The 13443-nt window shown below is 45.3% G+C and overlaps 1 protein-coding gene across 1 annotated transcript in view; it reads right to left on the bottom strand.

Annotated features, from left to right (window-relative positions):
* Nucleotides 1–63: 63 nt before the first annotated feature.
* BMP6 (bone morphogenetic protein 6) overlaps nucleotides 64–13443 on the bottom strand; it is an 83498-nt gene continuing 70118 nt past the window's right edge. The window contains exons 3-7 of the mRNA XM_072329636.1: nucleotides 10604–10752; nucleotides 10020–10217; nucleotides 2962–3038; nucleotides 1496–1606; nucleotides 64–1405 (exon numbers count right to left, since the gene is read on the bottom strand). Of these exons, the coding sequence (XP_072185737.1) occupies nucleotides 1256–1405; nucleotides 1496–1606; nucleotides 2962–3038; nucleotides 10020–10217; nucleotides 10604–10752 (685 nt within the window). The 3' untranslated portion in view covers nucleotides 64–1255. The remainder of the gene's footprint in view (nucleotides 1406–1495; nucleotides 1607–2961; nucleotides 3039–10019; nucleotides 10218–10603; nucleotides 10753–13443) is intronic.

The following is a 13443-nucleotide window of genomic DNA, read 5'->3' as shown; positions in this document are numbered from 1 at the left end:
AGTGAAGCACAATCTCATGAGTTTCTTGTATAAAATCGAAGTGATACAATTGTTTACACTGAGATTTTTTTCTAAATAAAAACTTTTTTAAAAAGCAGTCTTTCTATAAATGATACAGCACAATGAATATACAGTGAAAAGTGCAATAAATTATAGCTTGTATTTACAAGGAGCCTTTTAAATGCAAGAATCAGAGGTAAGTGCATTTAATACGAGTTTAATATTGATCAAAACAATTTGCTGTTAGCTTCTGCTAGACGAACCGTGGCTACCGTGTGAATGTATCCTTTATACCAGTTTGTTAGTTGCGTGAGTTGAAGGGGAAAGGTTGGCCAAATATTTGAATAAGTCAGTTGCTGACATTTTGTCTTCCTGTAAATAAATTGTCCAACTATAGAGGATGAATGGCCCCTAAACTTTTACGTCTGAGTTACAGCTGGAGAAGTGTCCAGACTTCCTTCCTGGGCAAGCAGTAGTAAGATGAGGCAAGCTCCACTCAGGGAGTGGAAGTAAGTCATGTAAGAACAAGCATGTGAAGTTACACTACTCATACACTGACCAGGAAAGACCAGCTACGGTCCAACTTTATGCTAGCATTTCTAGCACAGGATGCAGCCAAGCAGCCTTACGCTTGCAGCATCAGATTTAAACTGTGCTCAGAGACCAAGGGACCCAAACGATTTGCTTTGGCACGACTTAAGATGCATACTATCATTACAGGTTTCAGAGGAGACTAACAGGAAAGGTGTAACAGCTGGTTCTTATAGACAAAAGGCAATTCCTACCCTTAGAAACTTCATATTAATATTGTACGTGTGGTATATACTAAGTCCGATGTAGTAGCAATGCTTTCTTTAGCAACCCTCTCCCCTCAAGAAACTCACAGGCTTTCGGTGTTGGATGTCCATCTGCTTAAACTGTAGCACACATCCAAGCAACTGATAAGGCCAAGCTACTAGGTGAGATTAAGACCATCCCAGCCAGGTAAGCACGTGTGCAGGCATATGGCTGCTTTGCGAGCTCCAGCGCTGCCAAGCTGTGCGGCCACTGCAGCATAGGGTCGCATTTTAAGAATTCCAGCTCTTTGCTCACGCCACAGCACATGGTTCCACAAGCCCTTTCCTCGCACAAGGCACATAAATGGTGTTTTGAAAGGTGATTCATCAACTTTTTCACCGTCAGGTAGTTCATGAAAGTATGGAAGGTAGCAGGGAAGTTCGTGGTAGAATCACAGAGTCCACGTGAAGACTGTTTGTCAGTGACATCCACAGGCTCTTACTACCATATTCCTGTATTTCTTCAAGATTACGTTAGAATTATCATCGAAATAAAGGACTGATATGGCATTTAGTTTGGTAGGCGCACAGCACGGTTTGGGAACGTAATCAGGATTCATAAGATGAACCTGTCGTCGAAAAGAAAACATAATTGATACGATGGTAACTTACTTACTAACCCACCTGTGGCTTTAGCTCAGGTCTTTCTGGAGGCTTACCAGAGTTTGTACGATGGCGTGGTTGGTTGCATTCATGTGTGCGTTGAGTGGAAAGGAGCACTCTCCATCACAGTAGTTGGCCGCATAGCCCTTTGGAGCGATTATCCAGTCCTTTTTAGGAAACAAATGGAACGTGATTTCAATTAAAAAGTTGCCAGCTTCTACAGACAGCTGCACCCAATTAAGACCAGCTGAAATTTTTCCACTAACTTTTTTTTTTTCTTGAGGGGGAAAAATGTGTTTTCACTGAAAGGTCGTTCTTTTTCTTTTTGTAAGCTGTGACTTTTCCATGGACACTGATCTTCGTATCCAAAAAGAATGGTGCGCTGCTACGCACTTCGCTGCCACAAATGAAAACAGCTTTATTTCCCAAAACTGCTGCTGTGGCACTTTGTGAGGATTGTGGTTTGGATGCCTTTATGCTCCAATGTTTCCTGCAGGTTCGATCCTCTGGCTGAACTACTACTAGAGCCAACGGAGGAAGTTTCATCTGTCTAACTTCTCTACACGTGGGGAAGAATGGCCTCCTTGAGCTGCAGGTGGCAAGGCTCTCCCAGCAAGGAACACAGGGACACATCTCCCTTGGCATCAGGTGTCAACACACATCTGGGTTAGCACAAATTTTGCCACAGCAGTAACAAAGCAGCCAGCAACTGTTGCCACAGCTTTCTAACTAAGCTTGTGGTGTGATTGCTGACAAGAGGATTCCCGGGGACACCAAAACTACCCCGTCATTTGATGTACTCATTCACCCATAATTTGCTCCTGCTTAAGCAAGCTGCTCTTTGTAAAGCAGTCACTCTCCTGATACACAAGCAAGCACTGATTATGTAAATACATTTGTGGCTTAATGCTGCATAAGGGAAGCACAGCAAGGGGTGTGTGGGGGCAAGGTTTTGCAAGCTCTGCACACAAAAAGGTGCTGAATTAAAATAAGAAGAGGACATTCACTAAAATGTGACTTTTAATGCACTAGAGCCGGGGCCCTAAATAGCTTGCCTGAGATACGCCCCTAGCCATGCAGTGTTGCAACTAAAACCAATCTTTGGTCTAACCACTGCAGCCAGTGCTAACCTCTGGGGGCACAGGTTAGGGATTTTAACACAAGGGGAAGGTTAATATTGGGCCGATGACTAGGAAAACTTGATTTTGTTAAAACTGGTACTTAAACCATTTGTTTTTCCTTATCATTAGAGGTATGCAGATATGAGCCCTTGCCGTGACTCCCGTGAGTGACAGAGGATGGCTATCTATCTGTATCTGATAAAATATCACGCTTCCTCTGGATTCTCTCAAATGTCACAACTACCAATATTTATTTGCCCTTCCCCGTGACTGGTTTTAGCAGGGAGGCACGAGGGACATTTTAAAGCATAATGGCAGCCTCGAGTGGAATCACCATGACACTGTTTAGCTAACATTTCATAACAGAGTGTCTAGTTTACCCAGTGAGAAACATCACACACCTGCCATCCCAAGTCTTGGAAGCTAACGTAAAGTTCATGCTTTCTGCACGCTGTTTTTAAGTCACTGCTGTTGTAATCTGTTAAGATAAAAAAAAGAACAAAACAGGGATTTAGAAAGTTAAAGAGGCAGAGCATCACTGGAACACACAGCTGGGCAGATGTGTGCACTGCAGAGTGCTGACGGACAGCCAAAGCAGGGCTGAGGTGTTTAAGATACCTATGGGAATACTGGCACCCAAGTAACAGCGACTGGCTTAGAACTCCTTCAACCTCCCTTAAAAAGCTGACGAGCAGTGCTTGTAAAACACCTCCACTGAAATCATTTCTTAAAAATAAATCTCTGCTCCATCACCCAACACATGCCACATCCCTGCTGCTGTTCATGTTTCCAGTGCATGTTTCCTAAGGGTACATTCAAACACACAGAGTTCCTGAGGGCATCACAACCCCTTGGAGGTTCCCTGTTGCCCTGCATTGGTTAGCAAAAGTCCTTGTGCAGCTCTGATGTCCTGCAGTCTGTAAGGTGTAATGATACAAAGACGATAACAGATATTCCAGATATTCAAAAGGTTATTTATAAGAAAAAACTCACCGATATGGATGCCTTTGCTGGGAAATGCTGATGCAATCTCCACTGGGGAGCAAACTCCAAGAGATGCTGCCTTACTGGTGGTCAGCCCTTAAATGAGGTCTAGAGGAGGTGGAGTCAAGCTCCACCCCTTCTGGGAGCACAGCTAAATTACTCTCACCTGTGCTGCCACAGCTGACACAACACTTGCCTCAGCTGATTAATCAGAGGTTCAGGCTGTGAGCACCAGTTTCCCATACACAGTCAAAAAAGCCATGTGCCTTTCCCCAAGCCTGCCCAAGTGGTGGCTCCATATTGTACAGAGGTACCTCTCAGACCTGCATTAACCATATTTTGCAAAACATCCCACAGCCCACCACAACACGCTGACCTGCAGATGACACAAGAGTTGATGAGCTCTCACCATTAACTCGCTCTGTGCTGCCACCATTGCATAGAGGAGAATGGCATGCCCAGCTCTGACCCTTGCTGTAGCAGAGCTCTGACAAAACAGAAGCCCTTGCTGTAGCACATGGCGAAGTTCTGACCATGCAGAAGTTGCTCTGACATGCCTACAAAATGTAGCTTTTGACTGCGAATGAAATTTCCTCTCTGTATTTGGAAAGCGAGGCAGCTCTATGCATGAGCACCTGGGACCATGGCAAACGGAGGACTCCTGCTGTGACAGAGGGGCCTTTTAATTCCTCATGGCTGCCCAGACCCAGCTGGGCCATGAGGCCCAGCAACCATACCCAAGTCCTTATGGCAGGGTGAAGAAAACAAAACACCTGTGGTGGGAAACAAAAGAGCCAACCTTGAGCATGGATGGGGATACCAACGTGCCTGTCCCAGAGGCAGGGCCTGGGGCTCCCAGCTCTCTACCAATGGGGCCTCCACTCCTGTTGCACGTTCTGCCCTGAGGCCCGGCATGCTGCCATACAAGGGCAGATGCCACATGTGGATGCCGAGGCCTCATTTTAGCCAAGCAGCCCCCAGTGCCCCTAACGCTGCGTGAAAGGGCACGGTCCCAGCACAGCTTTCCACAAACGTGGCAGCTGGGATAGAAAAATATTTTTAGTTACTTTTTCCTTGGCTCTGAATAAGCCTTTCTTTTTCTTCTCCCTCCCACCCCCACCACCACCACCCCTCCAACCCTAAGTTGGGGAACTACAAATGCAAATATTTATTCAAAAGAAAACTATAATACTAAAAGCACATCCAACTGACATTAAGGGCAGCCCAGCACCACAGCTGGGTACAGTTAACACCGAGGTCTGAAAAAAGACCCACACCTCAAAACAAACCCAGCCTCCAAACCACCACAGATTAGGGAGCTGTTTTTAGAAGCAGTTTGGGTTTTAAACATTTGGGATTGCATTTCAGGCTTTCAATAGCTAAGCTTCAATCACAAATGTAACCAGGTGAGCAGAGCTGGCTCTCGGGCTGCTGCAGCATAAACATGTGCTATTTCAGCCATGCCCAGTAGCTCAGGATTTTCTGTTCAACCTTTCCATTTGCAAACCAGACCTACCAAGCTGTAACCAGGGTGTGGGTTGGTTTGTTTTGTCGCTTGGGTTGGGTTTTCTTGGTTTTTTTTTTTATTTGTTTGTTTGTTTTAAAGAAGCTTTTTGGTCCTTGAAATTCCTACCATGAGATGTTTCTAAAGGATCCGGTCATAATGAGGGGGAAAAAATGAGAAGATACTTCTGGTGGTCAAAGGTTAGTATCTGAAAACACAATTTAATTGTTCTATGGGAAATGTGCTGTTTGGTAGGGAATATTTAAGGAGAAGAGGAGGTTCAGGGGAGACCCTATCGCTCCCAACAACTTCCTAAAGGGAGGGTGGCAGTGAAGTGGGAGTCAGCTTCTTCTCCCAGGTAAAAGCAATAGGACGAGAGGGAATGGTCTTATGTCACACCGGGGGAGGTTCAGGTTGGATATTAGGAAAAATTTATTCTCAGAAAGAGTGGTGAGGCACTGGAACAGCCAGCCCAGAGAGGTGGTGGAGTCAGGAGGTGTCCAAGAAACATTTAAACGTGGCACTGAGGGATGTGGTTAGTGGGCATGATGGGGATGGGTTGGACTAGATGATCTCAGAGCTCTTTTCCAACCTTAATGATTCTATGATTCTACTCCTAACCAAGGAGAACTACAGTACTTCCCTAATATGAGTTACCCCAGTTACCTATGGGAAAGGGGAGGTGAGGGAAGTAGAGAGAACAGGAGTGGGAAGGAACACTGTGAGCAATCAGAAGTTTAAGAAAACAGAGGGAAAAAACACTGCTTAACAAACAGAACACACTATGAGTCTGTTCTCATGCTGCGTAAAACTGGCCCTAAAAAATCCTGAATGTCACCAAATTCACACCCTTCATTGCACACCAGCTACTGTCCATCCCAGGTGGACATCATCACACATAATGATCCATTCCCGATGGTCTGGGGCTTGGCACATGCACTACAGCCACATAATTATGAGTCAGAAAAGTGTTTTTGATCGAGAGCTCAAGCTCGCTGAACTTGTGAACCTGGCCTCCATGACACATTATGCCCTGTCTCTGGAAAGCAGTGTCAGATGCCCCAGGCCAGTGCACTGAACTGTTTCAACCCAGTGCCAGAGACATCCACAACCTTTGAGAGTTCACAGAGCTGCCACAGAGTTCCTATAGACTCACTGTAGGCTTAGTGCATTTTCTGGTTGGGAACACCAGCTTGGCACTTGCAAGAGGCTGCAAGACTAAAAAAAATCAGCTACAACAAAACAACCATAAACCTCTTGTTCTGCACTTAAAATCAGACCCGAGGCTTTTTTTTAGGGCAGGGCAGTCCCAGCAGCACAACTAGGGTGGCTCTTCTCTGTTGTGCCTGCCCTCAGTGAGGTCGCAACACGATGCAAGCCCATCCTTCTGCAAGCACAGATGTTTCTCTTAAGGCTGGATGCTGGCATTTGCATCACTGAAAGAGGAGAGGGAATAGTCTGACCCTAATGATCTTCCCCCTACTGATAGGTACACACCAACCTCAGATTTCCTATAACCTCTCCCACGTTAAGTGCTGGCAAAGAAGATATAAATATTTACCGAGACTGAGCTGCCTGAGAATACCCTTGCTGCTCCTAAGGTGCCAGTTTACCAAATTCCACAGGGTAATTAATCGGCTCTGTAGTCCCAAATAGCTCTGACAGAGGTCTCCGAGGCCAGCTCTTTCTTGGTGTTTGACTTCGGTGATCAGCCCGGATGAAGCCAGTGTATGTAAACCGATCGCATGGATAACAGCAGCCTGCTTCACATGAAAGCGGCCTGCTGTGGGGGAACAAGGGGAGATGTCAGGCTGGAAAGGACATGCATGCGGCAGCACACATAGGAGGGCTGGTCATGCTGCATCTGAGTGCTCCACTGAATGGATGAATTGTTGCAAAACAACAGTTACAAACAGCATCCTTGCCACTGTGGGATCATTTGGCCTTATTTACCTTTAGTTTTTGCATGCGCTGCCCTTTACGACATTGAACTCCCACATGCACAGGGTAACCTGCCTGGAGCGCAACACAGCATATGAATCTTTGCACGGAAGTGCTGCCTTGAGGGTCCCTCTGCTTTGATGGAGCATCTAACATTATTTGCCCTGAAGCCCCTGAGACTGAAGAGAAGGACCCAAGAAGGGAGTGTTCCATGAATCACAGAGCATACTGAATTGGAAGGGACCCACAAGGATCACTGAGTTTGACTCCTGGCTACATATAGAACCACCCAAATTCAGTCACGGAGCAGCTGACCATGCAGCAGCAGTGCTTTAATAGTCAAGGACTGCTGCCTTTTTTGGTTAAAGATTCTCCAGCTCTTCCGGTAACAACATGGTCAGCCCAGAGCCTGGGGCCACGGGCTGAGCCCATTGCAAAAATGGTTGGGCAATGGCCTGCAGACCTTATGAGAAACACCTGCACTCTCCTCATGCCTCCATGTCTCCACATGCTTCCATGTCCTGGGCCTGAGCTGATGCATGATTTTATGCCTCAACAACCAAAACCACTCTTTCTATTATCCTGTTCATCCTCCTTCTGCAGATGAGCACAGCTCAGATCCAGGAATGCATTGACGCAGGACTCTATGTCAAAGCAGTTCATAGCCATGGGGGTTACTCAGTTCTGCTTTATATAAGCCAGTTCCAGTTGTAACTACGTGTTTGTAATTCAGGGAAATAAGTGTTCTTGGCGAAAAACTACAGACTATTTGGATTCTTATGCCGTAGCCATAACCTTCGCTTCTAAGTGCTTGGTACTGACTACAGGACAAGAACTGCACATCACAGGGGACACAGCAGGGTCCCAGCCCTGCAGGCAGCAGCGTGCCTCCACACAATCCCTGGCTCACCAGATCCAGTGCCAAATCCAGCAGTACACTCCAAGGGCTCCTAACAGCGAGACTCGGAATTCTTTCCATTTTTAGATCATTTTAGATCTTTTTTTGTTTTTCTTTCTTAATAATACCATAGCCTAAATTACAGCATCATTTGGAAAAGGGGTTCACTTTTGGATTGAAGCAAAAATAAAACAACCCAACCAACAAACTGTTCAGCAAGGGAGGGAAGGTTCAATCCACAGAAAAGCACCAGCTCCAGCCAGCTGCTAGGCTCTCCAGGAGAGAAACTGCCTTCATGCCCTGATAGAGGGTATCAATCCCTGCTGAAGAACAAACATGCACCAAAAATCTGATGAGATGCAAGATACAAGAAAGAAGATGTGCAGGCCAGGACCGTGCATGATACTGTGCCTGCCTTGGATCCTAATGCATCTGGGCACCCCCAGGAGTGAAATGACTGTCAGGGTAACCTTTGGACCCACATCCTGCTTTGTCCCATGGCAGATGCTTCCCCTGCCCTGCTGTACATCAGTGGAGCATGGACACAAGAACCCACTCAACTAAAAAAGAAAAAAGAAAAAATTCCCTGTCATCTCATCAGTGCTAAAAATGCACATTAGTTCACAGAGTCATCCTTGCTCGGGATGCCCGGTGCCTCTCAAGCTATTAAATCGACCACTTCTTAAGGAGAACAGACTCTGAGAGTGTCACACTTAGAAAGGAAAATAAGCTGACGCAGTCTCTCTTTTCTAAACACAGAAACCAAACAAACATACATCTTAACTTCAAATTCCCCTCCTTTTCCCCGCCTTAAATCCACAGAGGCTCAACTATACCTTGTTGATGACTGAACTGCCAAATCCCAAGTTCTAAATTAAAGCTGCCTTTGAGCTATGAGAGCTCAAAAAAGCACTTGAGACCACAGAACAGCCAGTTACATTTTTTTCCTTTTTGTCTTTTTATACTTTTATAATCTGATGCCTGGTGTAGTAAAGAAGGCAGCAGTGTAAAAATGGCCCTTTGGTCCAATTTATCTTTTCCCTCTGGAGCTCTGAGCTATATCTTTTAATTTAACAGTACTTGAAACTTGTTTTTAGCACTGCAAAGCTTACGGAGCAAAGAAGGAGAAGCTGGAGCTCATCTTGACTCTGAAGCAAGCGCCTACATGGACAAACAGTTGCTCTGGGCAGGGAGGTTGCTCAGCCTCTAGACCCCAACAAAGTGCAATAGGATGGTGTGGCAGATGGATGCTGACTCCCTGTGTGTCCTCCCAGCCCACTTTTCCTAGCTCTCCTGCCAGCCCCAGAGGACAAAGCCTCCAGCATCTGCTGCCAGCCATACCTGCACCTTGTCAGCATGTGCAGTGCCACTATGCGTGCAGCCTGCCCACTGCCTAAGCATGCTAGAGAAGGCAGCCAATGGATTCTTGCTGCAGTTTTGGCCATGCTGGCTCAACTCCCCATGCTGGGTCTGAAGGTACACTGACAAAAGGCAATCACCTCTCTTCCTGGGGTTATGGCATTTATAGGCACTGGAAAAGCAGGGATCCTTTTGGAAAAGAAGGGGGCAGCATAGGCAAATTAATCAAGTAGCATGGAATGGGCTGAAATATTTGAGAGGAAAGAAGGTATGCGATGAATGAAGGACCGCAGCACCGTGATATAAGGCAGAGCAGCTAGAAAGCAGACAAGATATATATGGCAGGACTTTCTCAGTTTCTGTCAGAATTTCAGAGTTGCACACCTGGAAACATACATTACCATTTACCAGCTTTTCCAAAGAAAACCAAGAGAAGATCCTGCTGGAAATACATACGCACAGTATGATAGATCCCAGTGCACACCAAGAGTCTTGTAGATTTGGTATTTCACATGGTGTGATTATGGGCAAAAACTGAATTCAATGCCCATGATTTCACAGAATGGTCTGCATTCCAGCCTAGGTTTGAGAACTCCTATAAGTCTCCTTACGTGAGATTCTTTCTCCCATTATACTGCAGATGCAACTTGAACCCCCACCAAAGAGCAGCATCCCACTTCAGATCACCTTTCTTGCTTTTGTGCATCAATGCAAAATGTAACATCCCAAGATGCAACCCCACTTCTCAGCCAGAAAGGGCTTTTCATGATTACCTGTGACAGTTGACACCCTGGAAACATCCTGAGCCTGAGTGGACCGGTTTCGATTTTGTTGCCTGCGCCTGTTTGCTGCTGACCTAGTAGTCCGGACGTGGACTTCACTCACTTTGAAGAATGCCACCATGAAAGGCTGCTTGTCATAAGGGCCATCTCGCCCTATTAGGCCTGCTTCTCTAGGATTTACACTGAAACCTTCAAATTGAACAGGAAAGTGAGAGTTAGAGAAATTGTGCAGTTGGATTGCTGTTTTCAAAGCTGTGGCATCCCCAGAAGCACTATAGGTTTGTTCCTATAGAGATAAGATGTTGTTGTCTTCTTTTGTCATCTTGTGCTCACCAAGATCTTCTCTGCCCCCACTGCCCATTCCCCAAAACCCAATTTCATGTTCCCTTGCAGACTCTTCTCTCCTTTTCCACCCTTCAAATTTTCTGTGAAATACTATCATTTCAGCCCCCCTCATCAGCCAGGAAGGCAGTTTTCTCTTTCCCAACATTACAACTGGATGCCGTTAACACCACTTCTAGACAGCATCCAAAAGGTCTGGGAGATGAACTCGCATTAACTGATCCATAACTTACCGTCGCGGGTCACCACACTCAGCTGGAGTCCCATGTTGTGCTGAGGATTCATCACCCACATGTTACTGGTGGCGGTGACATCAAACTCCAGCCAGCCCTCCTCTGAAGCCCATACCGCCCGTGTATCCAGCAGAAACAGGTCAGAGGCTCTGCAGAGAAGACAAGACAAGGTAGCGATATCTGGGTTTTTCTCCCCTAGCTGTTGCTGTTATAGTGCTGGGGGAAACAAAAGCTGAAATTATTAAAAGCGGTATTTACAGCTATTAAAAAGCAACCCCCAAACTCTGCCTGTTTGCATCCAGAGTTCTTCCACACCATGCACATGCTTCTGCATGTGAAACAAGATTGCAGAGTTTTTTCCACTGTTTTCTAGGCTGGAGGAAAGGAATCTCCATCCTTAGGTCTGGGCATTTCTCCATCAGCAAGAGATTCATAAGCCACTCTTCTTCCTGAAGAGAGTAATTCTAGCCCTGGCAGGATAGCAGTCAAATTACCAGCACTTCCAGGCATTCAGTGACTTTTTTGAAAGGGTTTTAGTGGTTTCAGCCTAACTTCCACAAAGCAGATCTACCACACTTGACAAAAATAAAAGTTAAAAAATCAAGTAATACGCCAAGCATCAAAAACTGAAACAAGATGAACTACCATATGGCCCATAAAAACATTTTTCTATGGTTTAGAAACACGGATTAGAGAGGGTTGTTCCAAGGATGTTGGTACAGGCTCTCCTTCCTGGGCTTCAGCTTCAAATGCTATCAAATCTATGCCTTTTCTGCTGGATAAAGCAAGCACAAAAATTCAGCTCAATAAAATCAACTGTAGAAGGACCCAGGGAAATCCTGTATACATATTACATGCATAACTTTTCTGTATAAGAGAGTTACAATTCCCATCCTTAACATGGGATCAGCATAAAGTAGATACCAGGCACCAGTCTCATCTTCAAGGGCCTCTGCCCCAGTGGAATTTCTTTTCTAACAATAACCTATGGGAAGAACAGAATGCCTGTCCCTTCCACCCATCAAATTTTAACTTCAGAAAAAAAAAAAAATAATAATAATAATAAATAAAAGAAGTTTTGATTGAGTTACATTTTATTTTTGGCCAACTGCTATGTCATACTGTCCAGCAGCTTGGTTTACATGACATCACACATGGAAAAATAAGCACTTAAGTATATTAGGGCTCCTCGTGAGGTTATTTTTACAATGCGGAGGCCTTCCTCTGCCTTGCTGGTAGCTGCACTCTGTGGTTGACTCAGCAGCCTTTCCCACAGGAGTCTTTGCCACCGCTCCTCTAATGGGAAGAGGGTTTAGGGATGACTCTGACCTTCCCCTCCAACTGTATCAAGTGGTCGGGGCATCCAGCCCAAATAGGTCTGGCTGCAAAGCTGTTGGGAGCTCTGTAAGAGCAAACCCTGTGTAGGCCTTCATGAACACTCAAGCATATGGAATTAGTCAACTCTGCAAAAATGTAAACAGGAGGCTTAGACCTTAATTCACACAATCACACACTCAGTCACAGAATGGTTCGGGTCGGAAGGGACCTTTAAGATCACACCCCCGCTATAGGGGAGGATATCTCCCTCTAGACAAGGTTGCTCAAAGCCCCATCCAGCCTGGTCTTGAATGCCTCCAGGGAGGGAACATCCACAACCTCACTGGGCAAATTCCCATTCTTTTGCACTTTGTAAAGGTACTTGGCCATCACAGATCCATAAAGCCAGAAAGGACCAAATATCATTCATCCCCTTCCAGCAGGATCAACTACATCCACGTCACTCCTGTGAGAGATATTTGCCAGACCTGATCACCCAGATTTCCAGTCTCTAGAACTCCACCATCTTTCCAGGAAGTCGAATATTGAAGGTTTTCTGTTTTGTTTTTTTTATCCTATTTTATCTACAATTTCTAACTGAAATGACACAAAAATCTGTCATGTTTTCTAGACTTGACTATTCTCATTGTTATTTTATAGACCCTGCTTTGATCAAGATCTGACTGATCCAGAGCACAGCGGAGGGATAATCTTCATGCGTCTCAGAGACTGTACTTCCAGTCGCATACCACAGAACAGTATTTTGGCTTTTTCACAAAACCCACGCTGTTAACTCATGATCGCCTTGTGATTCATTATAATCCTTATATTCATGCTGCTGAACTGCAAGGGACCCAGTCACTTCCTAAGGTGTATTTACATCAATGAATTGTCATGCCTAAATATATCTCTTCTTTCTGCACACTTTTTTTTTTCTCCTCCGTCATTATGGATTTGTCTCCCGTTGGGTCTCCCCCATCTCAGTATCCTCCAAAAATATAATAAGCAAACTGTCTGACCAAGGTATAGTGCTACCAAATGAGAATGCTCCACTTTAGCCCAGTATTTGACACTGGACAAACATAAATTCATTAAATGCAGAAGAAGGGACAAGTGTACTTTCCAATCCAGTCTGCAATTTTTAAGAATAAAGAATTAATACAGGACTGTTTTTCAGTCAGTTCCTCCATTCAGCTGGCTTTTGCCCTGCTTGGCTGGTTAAAGCCATGCAGATTCAGGTACTGCAGATACCACGCATACCAGAAAGCCATTAGCATGTAACATGCTCATATTTTCTGCTAAAGTCTGTTTTCAGTTAATGTTTGTCACTCGAACCTCACCAGGCTATAAAACATTGTGACTTGGCATTACTCTGCTTCTAGAATTATGTGGGAAACCACTGGAACCTTCCTGCAGGGATGGCTCACCGAGGGGAACAACCTGCAACTGCTGCCATTTGTGGCAACATAGCTGCCAGCTGAGAGACAGGCTGCAGTGATGTGAATCCCACACTCCTCATCTTA

The sequence above is a fragment of the Excalfactoria chinensis genome, chromosome 2, assembly GCF_039878825.1.
Source record: "Excalfactoria chinensis isolate bCotChi1 chromosome 2, bCotChi1.hap2, whole genome shotgun sequence".
Lineage (NCBI taxonomy): Eukaryota > Metazoa > Chordata > Aves > Galliformes > Phasianidae > Excalfactoria > Excalfactoria chinensis.
Note: the sequence above shows the minus strand (reverse complement) of the source record. Positions and strands in the feature narration are given on the sequence as shown.